This window comes from Saccostrea echinata, unplaced genomic scaffold, assembly GCF_033153115.1.
Source record: "Saccostrea echinata isolate AGI-Se365-2 ecotype Australia unplaced genomic scaffold, CSIRO_AGI_Sech_v1 ptg000002l, whole genome shotgun sequence".
NCBI classification, from domain to species: Eukaryota; Metazoa; Mollusca; class Bivalvia; order Ostreida; family Ostreidae; genus Saccostrea; species Saccostrea echinata.
Genome location: NW_026889751.1, coordinates 24137257 through 24159090, shown reverse-complemented (window position 1 = coordinate 24159090; position 21834 = coordinate 24137257). Strand labels below are relative to the sequence as shown.

The following is a 21834-nucleotide window of genomic DNA, read 5'->3' as shown; positions in this document are numbered from 1 at the left end:
AAAACATTTTTATGCTTTTGTGTGGATCTCTTTTGTTGGAAAAAGAAATTAACTCTAAAACTGCTATTGTTATCTACTTTCATTATCTGGCTAGGATTCAAAATCTGCTGGTCACAAAATACATGTATCATTTAAAGTAATTTAATGCTTGTTAGTAATAAAGATCCCCCTATTCTCTATTTAAATAAAGAAAGTTAGATCTCATCATATCTTACCTGAATGGTCGTGTTCCCAGTTGTAAAATGTTTGTTTGCTTTTAAGTCCGAGCTATAAAAATAGACAACGGTAATTATTTCATGAATAATTAGAGAAGTCTATTGTATTTTTTAAAATTAATTCAAATAAATTGTACTAGAAAAAACAAGAAGTAAGGGCACCCCCTCTCCCTACCCTGGGTCTTTGATAAAAAAGCTAATTTCGATAATTTATTTCTAGAGTATTTGCAAGTCTATTAACAATTAAAGGAATTATCAATAAATTCAAAAGATTTTATTGGCATTAAAAAGACATATTAGCAGCATAGTGCATTATGTTCGAGTATTTTTGTGGTTTGCTTTGACTACGGTAAAAACGGAGGGAAAAGTGGTTTATTGCTACGTTATCAAGACAATCGCAATGTGGTCTTGTAGCAGATAAATAAAAAGAATAAATATTAAAAGAGCATATGAGAAATTAAATCAAAGAATAATTGAATTTTTGCTGTAACGCATAATTTGATTGAATAAAAAAAATAGTTTATATCGTATAACTTTAGTTGCCTACGTCACAATGACTTACGTCCAAACCTTATCAATCCGCTTGTGGTTACTTTCAAAATATGTTCAATTTGAAGGCATTTTTGAAGGAGAATTATTTTCTGTACTTCATGATGGAGAATTAAATTATTAGGAATATGTTTAATAGCTACACAAGTTCTAGTGTATAACCTGGGTTGGAACAGTTTACGTTTTTTTTTGGGGTTATTAAAGAGAAAACTTTTCAATTCCTTAAATAAATATGAATTAGAATTGGGACTTTATCAATTTGCAGACGAATTTTGAAAATAAAAAGAACTAAGTAAATAGACATTGAAGCATAGCTTTTAAAGAGACTTCTTTGACACCGACACAGATTTTGATTGCTGAAACCTACTTGCCATGCAATTATACAAATGCAATTGTCAGTAAGCATTGATATTTTCAAAGTGCATGAACAGGCAATAAAAACTTGTGTATGTAGATTTTAATGGCGTAATGACTATATTGACAACGTCCACTAAATTTTTCAAATAGCTTAATAAAAAACTTTTGAATGCAATATTTTTTGTAAATGAAAATAAACGGTGTCAAATCTTCAAATATTATATCGATTAACAGAGTACTTTCAAGTTCAAATATCTGTAGTCAATTACTTTTAAAATATTAATTCCGAAAATCAGCAGTTTGATTTTTCTATATCCAAAATCAAACCAACAATATACCATTAGTTAAAGCCATTGTAGTACACTGAAATTGTGTAAAATCAAACAGTCTAAGATAGAACTGTTAATCAAGATTACATCACCGAAGTACTGTTATATGAAACTTTGAATTCTATTTAACAGCTTAAAATCAAGGAAGAGATAGTTGAAATTTTGACTTAAGTCTTAGCTTGTTTCAGGGTCCAGTTTCCTGTAGAGTTTACCATTAGGTTATATTCACAAGTTTACATTGATTGATTGATTATTTATTGTTTTACGTCCCATTCGAGAATTTTTCACTCATATAGAGACGACACCATATACAGATGAAAGGTTTCAAATTTAGACCTATACTCGGCTTACGGCTATTGAGCAGTAAGGTTCTATATCGTGCAAACGCCTATCGTTACATTGGACCTCGGTTTTTAAGGTCCCATCCGAAAGACCCATGACTTTCATTACTAATGCCGGACGTTTTGGGAAGAACAGTCACTACCTACATTTACGTCTTAGGTTTGACGCAGCGCGGCGAACGAAAATCGAATCCGGACCTAGCGATCAAGAGGCGAAAGCCCTACCACTAGGCTACAGTGACCGGTCACAAGTTTATAAAATAGCCATTAACAAACCTTTCCCTTTGCTGATAGAACGCTGGCAAGAACCTTCTTCAGATTTAACACGTCGGTCTTCTCTTCGTGGTGGTGTGCTATTTCCTTAATCAAACCGTCTTCTGATATGAAAAACTCGAATCTGAATTTCATCGAAATAAAAGAATTACAAAATTAATCTTAAAAAGGGTTTGTACTAGAACTGTGGTAAACGTTTATGTCAACTAAACAGCCATTTGAACTAATATCGATCTTTTACTGTTTACAAATATTCTGCTGCAGCAGTTATTTGTTTCAGATTTTTAATTATTAGTAATAGTAAATGATAACATTTATTATGTACATGTATCTATAATTTTGAAAATGTACTTGACTTCATTTACACAGTACTTTTAAATATTTCCTTTATGTATTTGTTTATAGAAATAGAGCAATTAAAGTATGATTGTGTTAAATGATATATCATATATACTTTTAATCTTCAAAAAATATAAATCATAGTATTGTTAAAGATATGAGTAATTATTTTTAAAATAAAATATAAATATAAATACCCATTGTAAAAGTCCCATCCCACGGGATTAGTTTTTGCTAAATGATAGTAAAAAGTAAAAGTAAAAAGAAAGTGAAGGAAAATAAAATCAATAATTTTGTTTAAAATGTAAAACTGATTTGCAAAATTTTATTAGTAAGAAATGTTATCGTTTCTTTTTTAATATAAAACACACTTCATATACATGTAACAAAATTTATGATACACTTAAGACGGCGCTTACTTTTCCCACCAGCAGATTGGGTGAAACTGTCTACATGGAGTTGACACAGCAGTGAGTTATTCCTTTTTTCCAGTGGTCTTACGCGGAACTGTTAGTAAATAAGGCTATTATTATATTTGATTTCTAGGAAAATTTCAAACATATCTCTCTCTCTCTCTCTCTCTCTCTCTCTCTCTCTCTCTCAGTATTCTCAAAAATGTTTGCAATAATTTTTCATATTCACAAAATATCTTTTTATTGATTCTGAAAACACACAGAAGTTTAGAACCCGTGTACTAATATACTCTCATTTTAGAAGTATAACCAGTCATTTATTTTATTTTCCTCGATCTATTTATTTTAATCTTTATGCTTAATTTCTTATTTATTATCACGATTTGTCACTTGACTAAAAAAAAAAAATATTCACCAGTCCTTCTCCCCTTCCTCTTTTTTTTCTTCCTCAATCATCATATTTTATTTTAAAATTTTGGTTTCAATTTGCATCATAAGTAGCCTGAGTAGCATTTTTATTATTTATCATATTTCCTTCCTCCTCGGAGCTCATTTATTTACTTGTTTACGTAAAAGTTAAATCAGTATCTCTCATACTTTATGTATTTTTATCTTAATATGTATTTAATTTGCTTAAAAAAGGGTTTGAAATCATTTCATATTTTCTATCCAGAGTCAATTGTCACTTTAACTCTTTAATAAACTCTTCGATAAGTTGAAACCAATAGTAATTTCTTTGAAAATGAATAAATTCGTTATGTTTATTATTTTCTAACGGTTACACTCAAGAAAATTGTCAATGATACAGCTGAACATCTATTCTGAGGAAAAGAATTGAAAAATAAACACCAGTCTTTAAGTTCTGAGAGTATACTTGTATTATTTTAATATTTACTTTCTAATCCATAATTGTATTTACAGCAAAGTATAACCTTTTCCTTTTTTTTCTTCTCTAGATACACCATTCACTGTGATTTATTACAAGAAATTTCAAAACTGTTTGATGTATCGCAGATAATAGACGAACCAATGATGTCAGTGTAGTATACAGTTATGGAATGGGTATGAGGGAAATAGCAAATTTATGGTTCCACAAGGGAGGAAACTATTTCCCGAGGTGGCGAAGCCGCCGAGGGAAATAGTTTCCTTCCGAGGGGAACCATAAATTTGATATTTCCCGAGTACCCATTCCATAACTGTTTTATTATACCGAAACAATCATGGGAGATTTATTCAACTAGAGACTCAGACATTTCTTAAAACAATATAGAGGCAATTAAATAATCACAAATGCATGCGATTAAAAATATTGTAAGATAACTAATGCATCAATACCGAGGAAAATAAAATTATCAAAAAACATAAAATAATTTCACAGACTCTTCGAAGGATTATCGTTGTCTTCATTTTGCTAATAAAATTAGAATTCCACATATGATTTTGACATCGCATGTTGAAATGTTTTGACGTCATAGTTACATTCCTAATAACTTTACGTCACAGACTCGAGATTCCTTGAACGCTCCGCCCACTGTTCATTTTAATTGGTTAAAATTATTAATAAATATTCATGAGGGAGTAGTCCCAGGGAGTAGCTCCGATTTTTCAGGGAGTAGTCTTCAGATGAAGGAAGTAGTATCTTCTCAGGGAAATAGACAGTTTTATGGTATTAATTTTATATAGAGTAATAACAGTAGAGGTATAATAATATATATTTTATTGGCATAAAAAAATTCCTTTCAATTATATTTCATGTGAAATACTGTTATGAATACATGTACAAAAATCAATTATAAGTTTGTAGTTTAAAATGAATATTGAAATCTGACTTTCATATATCACTTTTTTTTGGAAATTTGCTAATGAAGAATTCATTACTTGAACTAAACCTTAAGTATTGTAGACGTCAACAGCAAATTTTAAGAAATTAAGTTATACTAAAATGACAGTTGCCTCAAAAGCCTTTATTGGCAGAATTTTGGGTGTGTTGTTTGAATGCATGTAATGTTAACTGTATGTTTATTACTGTAAATCACCAAAATTTTGCAACACCTTATTTTCGAAAGATAGGTATTGGATATTTTTAAGCGCTACAAAATTTCAATGAAATTTGGTTAATGGTACACATTACCTATATTGATAAAAATATACGCGAGAATGAAATTTTGGCGAGTCGACCGTCTAGCGTAATTACGCCAAAATAAAGTTCTCGCGAATAAAGACTGATTTACAGTATGCTTCCTGGTAATCCTGATATTAAATACTTATTATACTGATTCTCAATTATGATACAGAAATTACGGTACTGAGAAAGGTCGAAGGTTGAAAAGTCTGATTAGTCTTTCTTTGAATCTTCTGTAACCACAATAAATTTGGTGTCAATTTCTGCATTTTTTCATGCAGACAACCAAATTATACATATGCTATATTTGGATTCCTTCAATTGAAATAAAACGTTCACATTTTGTCACGCAAAGCATGTCAATACGAAAAAATACAGATGACAAGATAAAGTACAACAAAAACATGTGGTATTTTTCTCCGTTGTATTTCATTCAAGATGAAATTCACCATATGATTTATATAGGGCTACAATGTTTTAACAGATTGATGATGTTGAAAAAAAACCGTGAAATATTTTAAGATCTTCAAGATTAATCAAGTAGTTTTGTTATAATTCAATCAACCTTTTTCCAAAAAAAAAATTGCATTTTTCAAAGGTCCTATCCTTTTTATTACATAAATTTTTTCACTGTGAAATTTTTTCAAAATAATTTAAAGGTGTTCAGGCATACATTGAGTGTAGCACCTTTATTGTGTTTTAATGCACGATTTTCTTTCAAGTATAGATTTTAAGATTAGATCTGTTGTTATATTGGTGGTCATATTTCTTGACTAAGACAAAAGAGAACAATATACATGAAGGTTTTAACTAATGATATATGATCATATTTTTTCCCCCTGATATATGTCATTTCAAGTATTTTCTAACAAGTATTGAAAAGGAAAATATTTTCCTTCTGTTGGGGAAATTTTTCACTGTATGTTCATAAAGTATGCAAATATATTTTACTTTTTTGACATTATTTAGCAATGCAAATAATATATACTAAGGTGATATAATTCTTTTTACAAAAATGTCACCGAAGCTATTGAAAAGAAAAAGAAAAAACTTTTTCGTACGAAAAAAAAGATATTGTGCTTTCATGAAAGGACATTGAGAACTGTTTAAAATTCATTGAAACACAAGTCAGCTATATCTACGAGACGAAAGAACATAACGCACAAAATAAGGTCAATGCATTTCTTTTGAGAAATTAAAGCAGTATAAACCTTTAAATACTGCATAATAGAAAAGAATAACTTCTGTCTTCAAAAATTGTATAAAAAATAGCAACTTCTCCCTGCAAATTTGTACCTCATGACCCGTTAGCTTATATATATTTATTGCTGTAAATTTTACACTTGATATTTTTATTGTCTTAAATTTAGCACTTGATATTTAGGGTTTATTTACAATAAGCACACACCTATATTCCAACTAAGTATTGAAACTATGTGTTATAACAAAAATAGACATTTAAGATTTCTTAACTATATTTATTTCTTTTTAATTTTAGGATTTTTGACCGCCTTATGAGAATAAGTCATTCTCATACTTATAAACAGCTGTGTAGGAGAGACTGCAGGAAAACTGTACAACAATGTATTTGAGAAGTGGTGTAAATCAGATGTGGATTCTTAAAAATTCCAGGGAACGTTTGGAAAATTTGAAATCACAAAATTTTAACAAAATCAATGATATCAAAACGTTTGACTTTTCAACTCTATATACAAGCATTCCCCACGATAAATTAAAGCCCAGGCTTTGTCATTGACATGCAGCTGCTTTTTCAATAAAAGTGGAACTCGTAAATTTACTTACCTTGTCATTGGACATTTGCAAAATTATATTTTTTAAAAACATTCTGATTGTACACAAAAGTACTCTGAAGTTGATATAAAAAAGATGCTTGAGTTTCTGATTGACAATATCTATGTGATTTTTGGAGACCAGGTCTTCAAACAATCTGTTGGAATTCTCATAGGTACCAAATTGCGCCCTGTTATTAGCAGTCCTATTTTTTGCATTCATATGAAGCAGTATTTATTCAAAATCTTATACTTGAGAAGAAGAAAACACTTGCTGTGGCCTTCAACTCGACATTTAGATGTATCAGAAAATCAGTCATTGAGTCAAATGCTGACTGACGTTTTTTCATACTAATTATTAGGCCATTATTTACACACTGTATTGTCTATGGATTTCACGATCGTGGCGGGTGTAACCTGTAGTCAGGGGATGCTCACTCCTCCATGGCACCTGATCCCACCTCTGATGTTTTTGAGGTCCGTGTTTGCTCTGCTCCTTAATTTGTATTGTTTGGACCTCTGAGCTTGAATACTTTTCGTTATATTCATATATTTCACGTATTAAAATGTATCTTGATGACAAATCAGTCATGTTATTCCTGTTTCTGTCCTTAGTCGTATTGTTCCTTTAACTTGATTTGCTTCAAACATTTATGAAAATAAGGACTTTTGTGTCAAGAATTTCAGGTTTCCAGGTCTAAATGTTCATATGAGGTACATTCAAATTTCGTCATTAAGAATTTCTTCGGGCGAGTTGACAAAAGATTATGTTGTCTTGGAGAGAAAAAGTGCTAATGTTTTACTTTATTTAAAAAATGAATGTAGTTTCTTTTTTTTTTCTATGTCAAAAAGAAAAGTATTAAAGATATTTTTCTGTTGATGAAAATGCGCAATCGTTAAAACGTTAGGGAAAAATAGGAAAAGGGCTGGATTTAAAAGGGAAATTCCCTTTTCAAAAATCGTTAAACCTTACAGTTTTATTGTGTCATTATTTGCTTTTTCAAAAATAAAGGCTTCAGTTAAATATTCTCTGCCTAGACTTGCACGGTTTTCCTTCATATATATCACTTACAGTGGAGATTTAAACGCAATCAGCGTTTCACGATACACTTTGTTAATAAACCAACTAAAATTGTAATGTTTTCATGATCAAGAATATCTAAACATCCCTTTCCATCAGGTTTTCTCCTATTTATCAGTTGAATTGCATATTAAGTAGTAAATTATGGCACCAGTGATAATAAAGGAAAACACACAGAGTGAGTTTGTTGGTTCGTTGCGGGTAGAAAATATTTCTACATGTACTTTAACAGCTGTTTTCTGAAATACGAGTACACATTAATTCAGAAACAGCTGTAACGCAGCTTATGTAAGAATGAAAAGTGTGTCAATCTATTAGAATAAAAGATTACCACAAGTAAAATTTGTGTTTTATGATACATGTAATAGTTTAATTTAAAAAATAAACAACAAAAAACTAAAATTCTACAAATTTGACATGAGGTACTAAAATTAAAATATAATGAGTCAACAATTTCAAAAAAAAAGTTCATTTAAATACACATTCTCGCAATAACCAATAAAAAAAAATGTAGGAGAAAGAATGGTATGTAAAAATGTTCAAAATTATGTACCTAGTGTGAAAACTCAAAAAGAAATGTTTTAAAGAAGATCATACGGACAAAAGCAACATCTTTCAAATTACCTTAACGATGGTAGCAACTCTGAAATCGCCCAAAACCACTGAGTCGGCCTTGTAGTTGTATCGGTATTCGTATCCATGTCATAATTATAACCGACAGTGCCTCCAAAAAGACAAAAGAATAAAATACTACCGTAAATAACCAAACTGTTACTGATGAAAACCATCATAGCGTCATGAGAGCGGACGTTTCATGTTAAAGCGCTATACGTCTATTTGGAATAAAACAAGGCAGTAAAATTCGTGCCAAAACCGTTCTCTCGGACCTTTGTTCACAGTTTGAATCCGACTATTATCCCTTTAAACGTATTTGTGCAGTTCTACTAAATTGGTGTGGAAATATGTACTTGAATTGTTCTAAAGTGAAAGAAAGGAAGTCTAAAAAGAATCTATAATTAGAAGTCCGACTGTTTAATTTTCTAATTGGGCCAGATTTGTTACACGAAATGCATATATATGTCGATTGTTTGTAAGCTAGGAGCAAGCCATGTTAGATGTACATAGACTTTTGTTTTGCCTGTGTCTGTTGGGAATAGTGAGTGGAAATGAATCTTTTACCGAGGAATATAAAACAATAGAGGAGGATACCGGGAGGGAACTAACGGTATCCACTCAAGGACGACTACGAAAGATACTGGACTTGGATGATAAGAGTACCGTTGCCGTAAGATTTATACTTTAATTATCGATATGTTTAACAGTCACAAGATTTTAAATTGGTTCTTGGCGATTATGGCAATTATTATAAAGATTTTGTCTTTTTTTTAATTTTTTGTGATAAAAATTCACTTGCAATCAACCATAAGTACTTGACTTAAAATTGAATATAAATTTTTAACCTATGGTCCAAAAGTATTTAACTGAAACAAATTTTTCCTCAGTGTATTATACAATGTATAGCAGGAAATTTAATATTGTTGTAAATGTGTTTATATCAATACTTAGAAAAAGTGCAATAAGATTTAAAAATCAGCACATCCCTACTTTGAAAAATCGACAACTTTTTCTGATTTACGACCGTCGTTCAAGACAATCTCTCAACTTCCTTATGTATACGTTTGTTGTAAATCATTTACCAAGCAGTTTCAAACACATGCGTCATTTTCAATCAATATGATATAATAGTCATGGTACAAGCAATATGAATCAACATGAAAAGTATTTATTCTCTTTTTCAAGAACATTTTAAGCTCTTTAAAACGAAAGTAGTTTTTTATTAATGAAAATTATTCTATGTTTGAATGCTTGAAATTTATTTTTTGTAATCTTAATGGATCTCAATCTGAACTCTTTCGATTTCTAAACAGAGGTAAATTATTGACAAACAAGTTGATGAAACAAGAATATCAGCAGTCTCGTTTAAAGTCATTTCGTAAGTTCTATGGTCGATACAATGACCTTGACAGCAAATACAATTTATCATTGAGTCAAATGCTGACTGGCGTTTTTTTATACTAATTGTTAGGCCATTATTTACACACTGAATTGTCGACGGATTTTCCCGTTATTTCCCGATCATGACAAGGAGCACACGGTGGGTGTGACCGGTCAGCAGGGGATGCTCACTCCTCCATGGCACCTGATCCCACCTCTGATGTTTTAGAGGTCCGTGTTTGCTCTGCTGCAAAGTTTGTATCGTTTCATGGACTTTTAAGCTTGAATACTGTTCGTTATCTCCATGTATTTCATTTTATGCTTGTAAATTACCGTTTTTTATATTAATACTACGAAATTAAGGGGGGGGGGGTTTCAATGTTTGTTTAAAATTTTGTTCGTGATGTACTAAGCCCCTAAGAGAAGAGATGTGTTTTACATAATTGTCAGTCTGTCTGGCAATATTGTTTTTTTGCTTCATCTTGTAGTATTTTCTCTAAATTTTAGATAAAATATATAAAACTAGAAAATTTCAAAATATTGCCTTAAAAAAACTGAGTTATTGCCTCATTATGTGATCAAATGTTTTGTAAGTAGGTATGCATATCTGTGTACATAATGTGTATTGTGTCAAATCAAATTAAAAATTTTAGAAAATATATAAGATGGTCCATGATCCTTTTCTTATATGCTACGTTACTTTATTATATACCCAACTGTTTGTCACTCAGTTTTACTGTTGAATTTATGCAATCACGTGGCACGATAAAGAACCCTCACTGCTCAAAGGCCCTGAATGCCGATTATAGGTCTAAATTTGAAACCCTTCACCGACATACAATGACGTCCCTATACCAGTGAAAAATTCTCGAATGGGACGTTAAACACCATTTAATCAATCAAGCAAGCAATTAATTTATAACAACTGAAAAAAACTTGTGTACGAAAAACTTAAACATCTAATATTACTGTGATTTGTTTAAAAATGATTTAGGCCCTAAAGCACAAAAGTAAAATGTTTTTTTCTTAAGCTTGCGCTTACTGTGTTCTATGCTCATTTTTCATAGAAAACAATGTGCAGAGATTATTTAATTAAAGTATCCTTTGTCTCTGGAACTTCGGGAAGTGAATGGAGGATAGGAGACGTAATTGTGGGTAGTGCATCCCTCGGATGTCATCTCAAGTTCACAAAAGTGGGGGAGGGAGTCCTTGGAAAAATTGCAAACATTGAGGAGAAAAGAAAAGGACTTTTGTATATTACGGTAGATAATGCAAGGTTGGTGTGCTCAGTCTAATTGTTAACGATGATACTCTACGTACTGAACCTAAAATGATACAGCAACTCTTCTTCTTGTACAATAGTAAAGGCATTATTATTTTAATATCTTTAGCCCATTGGATATACTGGAAGAAGCAGACTTATCTGTTCATGTGAGACATCGCTCAAAAAGAAGCAACACAAATTTTCTGTCGAACATTTTGGATAGCATCAATTGGGAAGAAAGAACAAATACAACAGTTGAATTAAACCCAGAAAGAAAGCCTTTCTCTCTGCTGAAAATGGTCAATAACCCAGAACCGGAAGTTCTGGTATACAATTCAGCAAGCCAAATTAAAAATTCAACAGGGACAGAGTTCAATTTTACGTGTTCTACTTGTTTTGGAAAGATTGATCTATCATACCATTTGTAAGTACTGCAAAGAGAAAATCAGTTTTTTAAATGCACCTCATGTATAATATAGAATTATAATTCAAATTAAAACCAACCTAACCCTATCAAAATATTTTCACAGAGAAATGAGAATAAGAAGAAACCAAACAACCAACAAGCCTATTATAAATTCCTACCTTTCTCAGATAGAAGGCACGTCTACAAATTACTATCAGTTTACAATTGAATCTCAAAGAGAACTGTCTCTCAAGTTAGAAAGGAAAATTATGGAGACAGCTCCTTCTTTCCTTCATCCGATACAACTAGCAACTTTCAAAAGATTTCCCACAATACATCTGGCTATCAGTGTCCAATCCATTTCTAATTTGTCTGCGGATGTAATAACCATGTCCTCAAAGGAGATGAAAGTCGACGACTCCTTCCAAACATCGGGGGAATTCGTCGTATGTGAGTACATATGAGTTCAAAACAAAGGAAATGTAATTGTAAGATTTTTGAAAGAATCTTTTCGACAAATTTTTCGTGAAATAGAATATATATAGTTACTCTGTATAATAATGTTGGTTATGTACAGATACCCGATGGGCTTGGTCATAATGACGTGAGAGAGCGTAATAACTGACTTGTACCATAGTATTGTAAAATTGATCATATCTAAGTCTTTTACGTGCAGTTACGAATTTTAACTGACATGAGTTTTTGAAAAATGTGCTTTTTTCAATGAAACATGTTGATTTGACTTTATTTTTCGTATATCTAAAATGTCAAAATCAAATAATTCAAACTCTTTTTTAAACGTAATTGATTTTTCTTTCCTGTTAACTTTTACCTATCCTCCTCGTGCATGGTTGCACATAGGGCCTTCTTTTATATAAGATTTAAAACATTTAATAATGTAAAGGAATTTATATATTTAGAGTAGATGCAATCAAACTCAATACGCAAGTTCGAGATTACCTCCCTTGGTACGCTCTTTCGTTGGGGGGGGGGGGGGGTTTCCCGCGTAAACCGGCAGGTGGAACAGTTATTACTATGAAGTAATTACTAATTAAGTAGAAATGTAATATTGGATACGTTACATCATCGATATACCGGTCTGTCATAACTGTGTTGGGATGCACTCATCAACTCGAAAATTACCGAATTCGATTAAAGGCGTCATTATTTCTATCGGGGAAAAAAGAAAATATCAGTGGATGACACCAGACGAGGGAAGAGACATTGATCTCTAATACACAGGCATCTGATCATTGCACTTCGGCATTCTGAATGACACACCGACTCTTTCCCTTATAATAATTTCAAAGAGTGTACTAACTAAAAAAAAGGTTTGTACAATCAAAGAAGCATCTTTTTCACAACGACTATGACTGGTCTTTTTTTTCAAGCATTCTAATTATACAATATAATCATTAAAATCATCACTGCTTGACATCATATGTACATGTATGAATAATCTTTCTATAACATTAAATACATTTTAAAAGCCGTAGTCATCGCTCATTTATTTTTGAACCTTTGTGTATATCGACATCCTGTCCCACTTCCGTGCTGATATGGATGCTTTTTGCGCCTCTTTCGTTGGAAAGCTACAACTTCGAGACGTGCGTACATATATTACAGTGTATTTAAGTATATTTTGATTTTATGTACCAAATTTTTTTGGTAGGTTATAAATAGAACGATATTGGAATCATTTAAGAAATACCAACGATATCAAAACCAATACTAATAAAAACTTGTCATGAGAATATTTATTTAGAAAAAATGAAAAAAAAAAAAATAATCAAGCGATTTCTGCACTTCTTTTCATTTGTTAGTGAAAGTCTAAGTCTAAAATACAACTTTCAATTGATAATGATCGTCTAATGCTTTCTATAATTTATATTTTTTGCTCTTGAATTTTGTGCATCTAGGCGGATGATTGTTCAATTAAAAAAAAATGTGGCTTGGTTCTTTGAAATGCTCTTTAGTCCTGGCTTGATGATTGGAGTTTATAAAAAAAAATGTGCATTATATACAGAAAATCCACACTCTGAACAAATAAAATCACACCTAATTATGGTACAATGAAAAAAAGATAATAATTTCTAGCAAAAAGAACTCATGTTTAGAGAATAGAAAAAAAAATCAAGTCATTCAAACTTTGTAGGTCAATGTCATACAAAGTCAGGTGTCAGTTCGTCTATCTGTCTTTTTGTCCCTTGATCTATTTGAAGGTAACCCTGTTCACTATTCAAGCACATTTTATGAAAATAAAAATTTATTTTTTAAATGAAATTTTTTTAAATTAATAAAAATTTTAAAATTAAATTGACAGTATTTATATTCTTTTAACCGATTCCTATTTTGTAGTACACAAATATACACAATATATAAATATCCTTATATCTTAAATCGTTCTCTTTGCAAAATTATTGATGACCTTTTAAACCTCAGATTGAATTTCATTTACATGTAAATCCCACTTTGAATGATAAAGGTCAACTATGAAGTTCTTAATTACTGACAAAAGAAAATGCATCGGGTTACACTGTTGACAATTTTTTTGGGTGTGTATTCTGTTATTCTAAAAAAAAAAAACAAGAAAAGTTCTTTAAAATTATCAATTTACGATCTACCTGATTTATCCCAGCATTGCATTTCAATCCTCCAATTTCATTGATAAAAGGACATTCAAAATAATTTTACACGACAAAGGTTCAAAATAATAATAATAAAACATAACCGATCTTCACAGTTTTTAATTGAGACAGATTTATCAGGGTTCATTCTCGTGCACATTCTTGGAAATTTAAACGTAAAGATAATTTTAATTTTTGTCGATTTTTGACTAAGGAAAAAATGTTTTGTTTTTTTTTAAATTTAACTGTTATCGTCAACATTTCTTTTTGAAATATCAAATAACACTATTTTAAGCAATGCATTTAGATGTACATAAGTTTTGTAGAAAAAAAAATGAGGTTTTTTTAAAGATTGTTTTTTCATACATCAAACAAATTTTACCAAAATTACAGGCCCTGTCACTTTTATGTCAATTAGGTAATGAAATCCTAAAATACATCATTAAAATTGTTGTAAAATTTTGCTACTAACAATTGAAACTAGAGGTATTAGTAAGCTCACAAAACGTTACCCCCACTCCCATATGGATATAATGGCAAAGTCCATTTTTTGCTACGGGAAAGCCCAAATACCTTTCCGATCAAAATATACAGCAAAAGGTGGAAAATAGCACTATGTAATAAAGATTCTGTGAGAGTCTCATTATATATTATTCAGTGGTATAGGAGGAGTTGTAGATAAGAGAAGGACGGACGGAAGAACAGATCTAGAGGGACGCACATCCCATCACTATACTATAATTAAAGAATTAAAGAGATTAATTAAAGAGAAACTGAAATATCTATGATTGATAAAACTAATATTCATGTTCTTGAACCTCCCACTAACTACCCCACCTTTTCTCTCTCTCTCTCTCTCTCTCTCTCTCTCTCTACTCCTCTGTTTCTCTCTCTCTCTCTCTCTCTCTCTCTCTCTCTCTCTCTCTAACACTGATTACACGTAAATTTTATATGCTGTTGTTTGATAAAAAGACAGGAAATAATGAAATCATTTTTAATTTTTTATATAATATGTTTTGAAGCATTTACAGATTGCATCTTTAAAGCCAGTAAAAGCGAGAGTTTATGTTCTACTTATAGCTAATCAACACAGTCAGCACAATGGTCCACCAACAAATCATCTCACGACATCTGATTGGCAGATACAACACAGCCCACGTGACGGAGTACTGTCCAATGATTCATTTTCTATTCAGATCAGTCTTTCTCATGAGGTATGTATGATTTGCAAGAAAAATCCAATTTAAGATTTTTAAATGTACAATTTTTTTACTTATGTCATTGCTGAAAACATTTTCTTAAATCAGATTTTCATAAAACCGTATATTGAATGGAGAGAGCGAGATATTCGATTAGATTTTGGATCACCGTTTACCCTAAGGTTAGACTTTTGTACGTTACTGGAATCTATATATCTAGAATAAGTATACCTTTTTAATAAGTCAAAAGTATCATTGGAGAAAAAAAATCATTCATTTCGTAGGTTAATTCAGGAGTTGGATGTGATGTCATCAATTTCTGATGTATCCCTGTGTACAGATATGGTAGCTCAGACTACAAGTATGTTCGTCACAGGAAAGAATTCCCTGGTTGTAGATGCATTTGGGATTCCAATATGGTACATCCAACATACCTTCATTTTATATTCCCACTGTAAATTAAGATTTGTTCAATCATAACACTCTTGGTAATGAAAGTATTCATATGCCCCTATATGTCTTTTGATAGAATGTATTTCATTTAAAAAGGGGAGATGTTTCAACTTTATCTAAAGCTCAAGTGACGAATTCCTCTTTAATTCAGCAAAATTTATTCAATAAATGTCGTGCAAATTGCTTTGGAACTCAACAAAAATCTACGAGGACAATAAACGTATGTGGTTCAACAGAAGACGTAGTGCTTCGAAATTCGTCATCATTTTCTTCGTACGTATACCTTTTTTAGCATTAACAATGTTTTACATTTGTTCGGGATATAAATTAAAACAAATATTTAACAAGCTTGTCGTTTTAGCACAAATGTGCAAGTACAATGTAATTTCTTATCCCATTTGTTTCGTCAATTTAGTTTGCGAAAATTATTTGGTGACTCGATATTATTCCTATCGGAGGAGTCGAGCGAATCGTCGTGGTGTGGACATCCAGGAAATCCCTGTACCGACTGTGCGGACTACTTTCAAGATGATAACGTCTGCTCTGATAGATACGTGACTCCAACTCTCGCAGAAGTTTTAACAAAACTATCAAAATTGGTTGCTGCTGAATGGCCAAACCGTAAGCTTTTGGTTCTCGAAGCTTGGGACGAACCTACATCCGCACATCCACTTGGTAGTCATGGTAATCAGTCTTTGTTTTATACTGGGAGAGCAGCTCGAGTTGCGCTAAGCAAAACCCTCACTAGTAAAGAACCTGAAACTAACGAAGATATATTCCGAAGATTAGAGGAATTACTCCAGTGTTCTGATGTCGATTTTTTCGACATATTCACAAAAAATTCTATCGTTGACATTTGTGTTTCTGATGATTTGGCGTCTATATTTACAAACCAGGACGAAAAGAGAAAGAAAAGAGCAGTGAACTCAAACAACATCGCTCAAATCAACACCTGGAGAGAAGAAAAGGACAAATATGACGATCATTTATTTAGTCTAGGTTGGTAAATGTCTATGTATTACAGAATTTGAATATATTTTTAATATTCCTATTCATATGAAATCGATAAAGATAAATATTTAAAAATCAGTGGTGTATGTCGTTATAGTATTTAAGAGAACTTTTTTTTTAATTAAGACATTGTCATAATACTGATACAGGGTATATTTTGCCTCTTTCACTTTCGTCACAAGAGGGCGAATTTGATATGGGATATATCCTAATAAAACAGAGGTTTCTATTTAACACAACAGTACGTGTCTTGGCAAAGCCGTTTGGAAGTGTGGTAGGGCGAAAATAATCCTGTATATTGTATACATTTCGAGACTAAATACTGCGGTCTATGTTCTAGTTAGTGCAAAAACACTTGGCTCTACCTCGAAGGATTACTTCGGGAGTGGGAAATATTACCCACAGGGTAAAACAGCGGATGATGTGTGTGGAAAAGCTGATGAAATATACAGTATAGAAAACCTGGAACAGATGCAGCGGTGAGTATATTGTCAGCAGTTAAAAGTAAGTCCATGTTAAGTTTTTTGAAGATGAATATTACTGTGCAATCTTGTACATCTTTCATTAGAAGTCCAAATAACAAATATGGTTTGGTAGTTCTGATACAATTCCTCAAAAACTGTCTTTTCCCAATTATACTTCCTTGAAACATTTGATATATAAAAAATAATTAATATAGCATACTATTTGATTGAATCATTCACAGATTAGTTCAATATCCACTACAGAACGTTGAGTTTGAACCAGAAGGAGCGAAGACGTCATCTTGTGGAGCGTTGACCCGGGAATGTAATCAGTGTAAAGATTATAAGGACGTTGATAATCCCTGGGATTGGTGCTTGACCTGGACCATGAATACTAGAGCTGTCACGAGACTGCGGAGACTGGTGAAATTAATAGAAGACGATACACAGAGTAAGCAGTAGTTTCCTCTCATGATTGTAAGCTTTTTTAATCAATGAAATGTCTGCGTGATTAACTCCATCTTGCATCCCGAAATAGTTTAGGACTTGTAAATGATTCGGCAGATGAAACAGAAATTCAGATTGCGAATATTAATTGTGGCGGACTGTCTTCGAATTGGCGACTTACAAATACAGGATATCCTTGGGATGCATTAATTAGAAATATGTTTTAAAAGAATTGTGTTGTTAGTTCGTCATATCGTCTATAGTCAGTTAAATACTCAAATTTGATACAGATTTAAAGAATTGAAACGTTTCAAAAAGAAGGAATTAATTCAAGAGCAGATACGACGGATTTAAGTGTGCAATATCAAAATTCCGCAAGTAACGAAAGATCAGGAATATATGGTGACCATCAAGTTACTTTGAAAATTCAAGTCTGATAACATATACTTTTACAAACTTATGCTTCACTAAAGATGATATTTCAAGATGTGAGAATTTTAGGGTCCTGCCGATATGGCATGTGAAATAGTTCCATGCTCATGCACCCGTTCCCTATTGTGAGCATTTTCTACATCAAATTCAAACATTTAATCGATAAAAAAAATATGTTAACCTTTACAGCTCATTATATCCGATCGAAGTATTCAAAGCAGAAATGATGTGATGAATGATATTTACATGTATTTCATAGGATCATCACTAGGAATGACAGACGAAGAACTCGGTGTTTGTCGATCTGGAGTGGTGCTGTTTCAGGATCTTCAAAAGTGTAAAGAACTGATGCCAAGCTCAACCTCCGACAAAGAAACTAAATGTGTTAGTAATAAGCCTGACTGTCGTATGTCTTTCTGTCGTAAAACTATCGACATTTGTCTTCTATTTATGTTCTATATATTGTGTAATTGAACATCAGCATATCAGAGATACTTTTGTGTTAAGTTAATGTTATGTAAAAGCAAATCCTGAATTTTGCATGACAAAATTTCACTGCTAGTACTGATAAACATTTTTGTTGACATTTAGTACAACTGCATAAAAGAAACCCGTTGTTGCTATCTCAATGACAAAATAGGTTGCATGAAAAATGATTGTTCTGGAGACCAAAGTGCCAGTGTATGGACACCAATTACATGTAAAGGTACGTTTATTGATAATGCATTATGGGAAGTAAGTACACGAGAGTCCCGCTGTGTTTTACTGCCTTTGAATGACTCGACTGCACTTTCCATTTCGGTTTCGAAATTTCATTTTCCTAATTAAGTGTTGGTATTGCTTTTCTCTTCTGGATAAAATTTGCCAATTTTTCAAAGCTTTCTCTGATAGAGCTGAGGGTACCTATTTACTCCATAGACTTTACATGGACAGTGTTCATTGTTTCAATGTAATGATATCGTTGGAAAATATTTATGAATAAAGCCAGTAAGTTGAATTTCATATTTTGTAAAAAGATACATATCGCCTGTTTGATCAAAGAAATAAAAACGGTACACGGTTTTATTTTCATAATTTAACCAAAATCCAGGTCAATTCTTTTTGTTAAAAAAATTGAAAATGACGTTGCATGCTTCATGTTTAAACTCCTTTGTAGAACCAAATCCTTTCGCGCCTGATGTTACCATCCCTTCAACTCCAGGTAAATTTTACAGTTTTTAAAGTTACTTAATGATTAATATTTCTCAGACCTTTGTGCTTTGCAAATGCCTTAGTATGACAAGTACAGTGTATGTAAATGAGTTTACAAGGTTGTTCAAAAGCATGTACAACTTTACATTCTCTCTTTAGCGTGTAATCAAGGTGACGATTCGAAAATGATTCTCTACGGAAATGTATGCTCAGGTAAGTACAAATTTAATTTTCTTGAAATTAAAAAGATTATTTTGTATTTTGAACACATTTTAGTTACATCTTACAGATGATATGTTTTCAAACAGGCGACCCTTGTCAATTCTTCTCTGGAAAAGAATATCATTTACTTCTCAAAGTAATAATGATATTCGAAGTTTGTTCTGGGAAATGGGATCAGGCTACAATGGATTCAGACATTAAGAACTTGAATGTCAGGGAAGGAAACCTGATGGCGTTCTTGTCTTCGTGTATGGGCAGTGATAATACTATCCTCAAAATTCACAACCCTATTCCTAATGATCCAACAATTGGTAAGAAAATTAACATAATTTATCATTATAATATTAACATATAAGGATAGTGTTTACTCAGAGGACAAAAAATCCCACTGTTAAAAATGGAAAACCACTTTATGTACATTGTAGACCTATGATTATAGTGATGTTATTCACCTTCAAAAAACTAGGTAAATGACCTACTTTTTACGCTAGTGGCCCCTAAGTATTTATCAGTAAAAACCTCAATTTTGTCACACTATGATCAATATTTTCTTTATTAATAAAATACATGTATAATAAGTAAGAGAACTCTTCAGATAATAAAATAAATTGGAAATTGGACAAGTGTTGCTAAATATACATAAACAACTAGAGGTTGAGCAATAAACCTTTTAATATTCCAGTACGAATTTCCTCGGTCAATTTTCAAATTTTTACCGATTATAATTAATCTATTTTTACAAAAATCTGAATGAGAACTCTAAACTATTTATAGCCCCGGTTTACTTATATTGCCCTTATTCTGGTGGTTTGGAAATTATATGACGTCAATACTAAAAATCTTGAGATATCTTATCTGGAATGGTTTTTCATCGTATTTTTGATATTTTTTTAATGAAAGAATGTTTTTATGCAGACAGTTGCTAATGGGTTGTCACAATTATTTCTTAATGTCTTAAAATGGGATAAAATGAAGTAATTCATTTCATTTCTAGGAATCGGTTACAGCCTTCGTGAAGCAACAGATTCGACAGAAAAGAAAGATTTTCTATTGGAAACAATCCCAAGCCTGGATTATAACAAAATAATGAATGGAGAACAAACAATAACAAAAGAACAAGCACTTTTCCTATATGATGTAAGTTTTTGTTTTTTCATTTTGCAAAGGAAACAAACACTTGTTCCATCAATTTTTGTTAGAACAATTTGTACCATTAATTCTAATTTTATATTTACAACACGTTATTTAAAAAACCCACTTACATAACACTAAGCAATGCGTTTAAGTCAACACAAAACATACATAAAATACTATAACGTATTCAAATATTAATGGAAGTGCAATTTGATATTTCTGAGAGATTGTTTTTAAAGAGAACAATGAGAAGGCACATTATAAGAAGCATCAACAGTATCGTTCCTTTCAAAATATTCGTACATTTGGACACGGCTACGAAAATTGCCATCATCAATGCAAGGTATAGAGGGGAAATTTCTGGAACTCTTAAAAAGAAATTTAACACTGCTGTCAGCAATGGCCAGTGGGCAAATGCTGCAGCTATTTATATCAGCCACCCAGAGTACAAGATTAAATACAAATGCACGACAACCGGCAAAGGAAGTATATGCACTAGAATGAAGTGGAATGCCGAACAGTTCCAAAAACAAGTTTGGAAACCAGGTTACTTCCAAATCATAAATTTCAAAAACAACAAATAAATAATCTGGATTCAAATTACTGTGGTTAGAGAATGTTGATATATTTTATTAATTTGTTTATTATACCAGATTTGTAATGTTTTTAATGTTTTGTTACATATCAGTGAAGGTATCCAAGACTGATCCGCCTCAAGGAAAGAGATCGACTGGGACGACCCTGTCAGCTGTTGGGAGGTGCATTTTAATTTTCATAATACGCAGCACAGTTAAGGCTGCAATAAGGAGCGGGAGGGCCTAATTTTTACGGGAAATGCTTATTATGACATCACACATAAATACATGTTCTTCAAGTTACCACAAAATGAAATGATACGCTACTTTAAACTGTTGGATAGCTTTAAACTACATCAATACTTACTATTGAATGTATTTTTGTCGTTGGTTAAATCCCACACAGCAATGTATAAACAATTTACTGATTGCAATGCACTTGTCAATGTGACGTCATATCGTAAAATTTGACGCAGTTTGCATGCAGTGAGAGGCGGATCAAGCTATATTTTATACAATGAAAAATGTGTTTTGTAATTAAATAAAATATTATTTGCAGATATATAAGAGGCCATTAACTTGGATGCGATGTCTATTTTATGATT

The 21834-nt window shown here is 31.8% G+C and overlaps 2 protein-coding genes across 2 annotated transcripts in view; one reads left to right on the top strand and one right to left on the bottom strand.

The window, feature by feature from the left end:
- LOC133178173 (uncharacterized) overlaps nt 1-8597 on the bottom strand; it is a 45036-nt gene extending 36439 nt beyond the window's left edge. The window contains 6 exon segments of the mRNA XM_061312920.1: nt 216-267; nt 2068-2188; nt 2601-2637; nt 2823-2910; nt 8434-8507; nt 8510-8597. Of these exon segments, the coding sequence (XP_061168904.1) occupies nt 216-267; nt 2068-2188; nt 2601-2637; nt 2823-2910; nt 8434-8507; nt 8510-8597 (460 nt within the window).
- Nucleotides 8598-8917: 320 nt separating this feature from the next.
- The window catches only part of LOC133178172 (uncharacterized), a 34311-nt gene continuing 21394 nt past the window's right edge, over nt 8918-21834 (top strand). Inside the window, exons 1-19 of the mRNA XM_061312919.1 lie at nt 8918-9094; nt 10872-11080; nt 11196-11492; nt 11599-11924; nt 15182-15315; nt 15409-15482; nt 15585-15719; nt 15850-16026; nt 16169-16752; nt 17105-17243; nt 17471-17683; nt 18365-18491; nt 18699-18813; nt 19264-19308; nt 19458-19511; nt 19607-19831; nt 20515-20657; nt 20894-21200; nt 21343-21412. Coding sequence (XP_061168903.1) covers nt 8918-9094; nt 10872-11080; nt 11196-11492; nt 11599-11924; nt 15182-15315; nt 15409-15482; nt 15585-15719; nt 15850-16026; nt 16169-16752; nt 17105-17243; nt 17471-17683; nt 18365-18491; nt 18699-18813; nt 19264-19308; nt 19458-19511; nt 19607-19831; nt 20515-20657; nt 20894-21200; nt 21343-21412 — 3551 coding nt within the window. The remainder of the gene's footprint in view (nt 9095-10871; nt 11081-11195; nt 11493-11598; nt 11925-15181; nt 15316-15408; nt 15483-15584; nt 15720-15849; nt 16027-16168; nt 16753-17104; nt 17244-17470; nt 17684-18364; nt 18492-18698; nt 18814-19263; nt 19309-19457; nt 19512-19606; nt 19832-20514; nt 20658-20893; nt 21201-21342; nt 21413-21834) is intronic.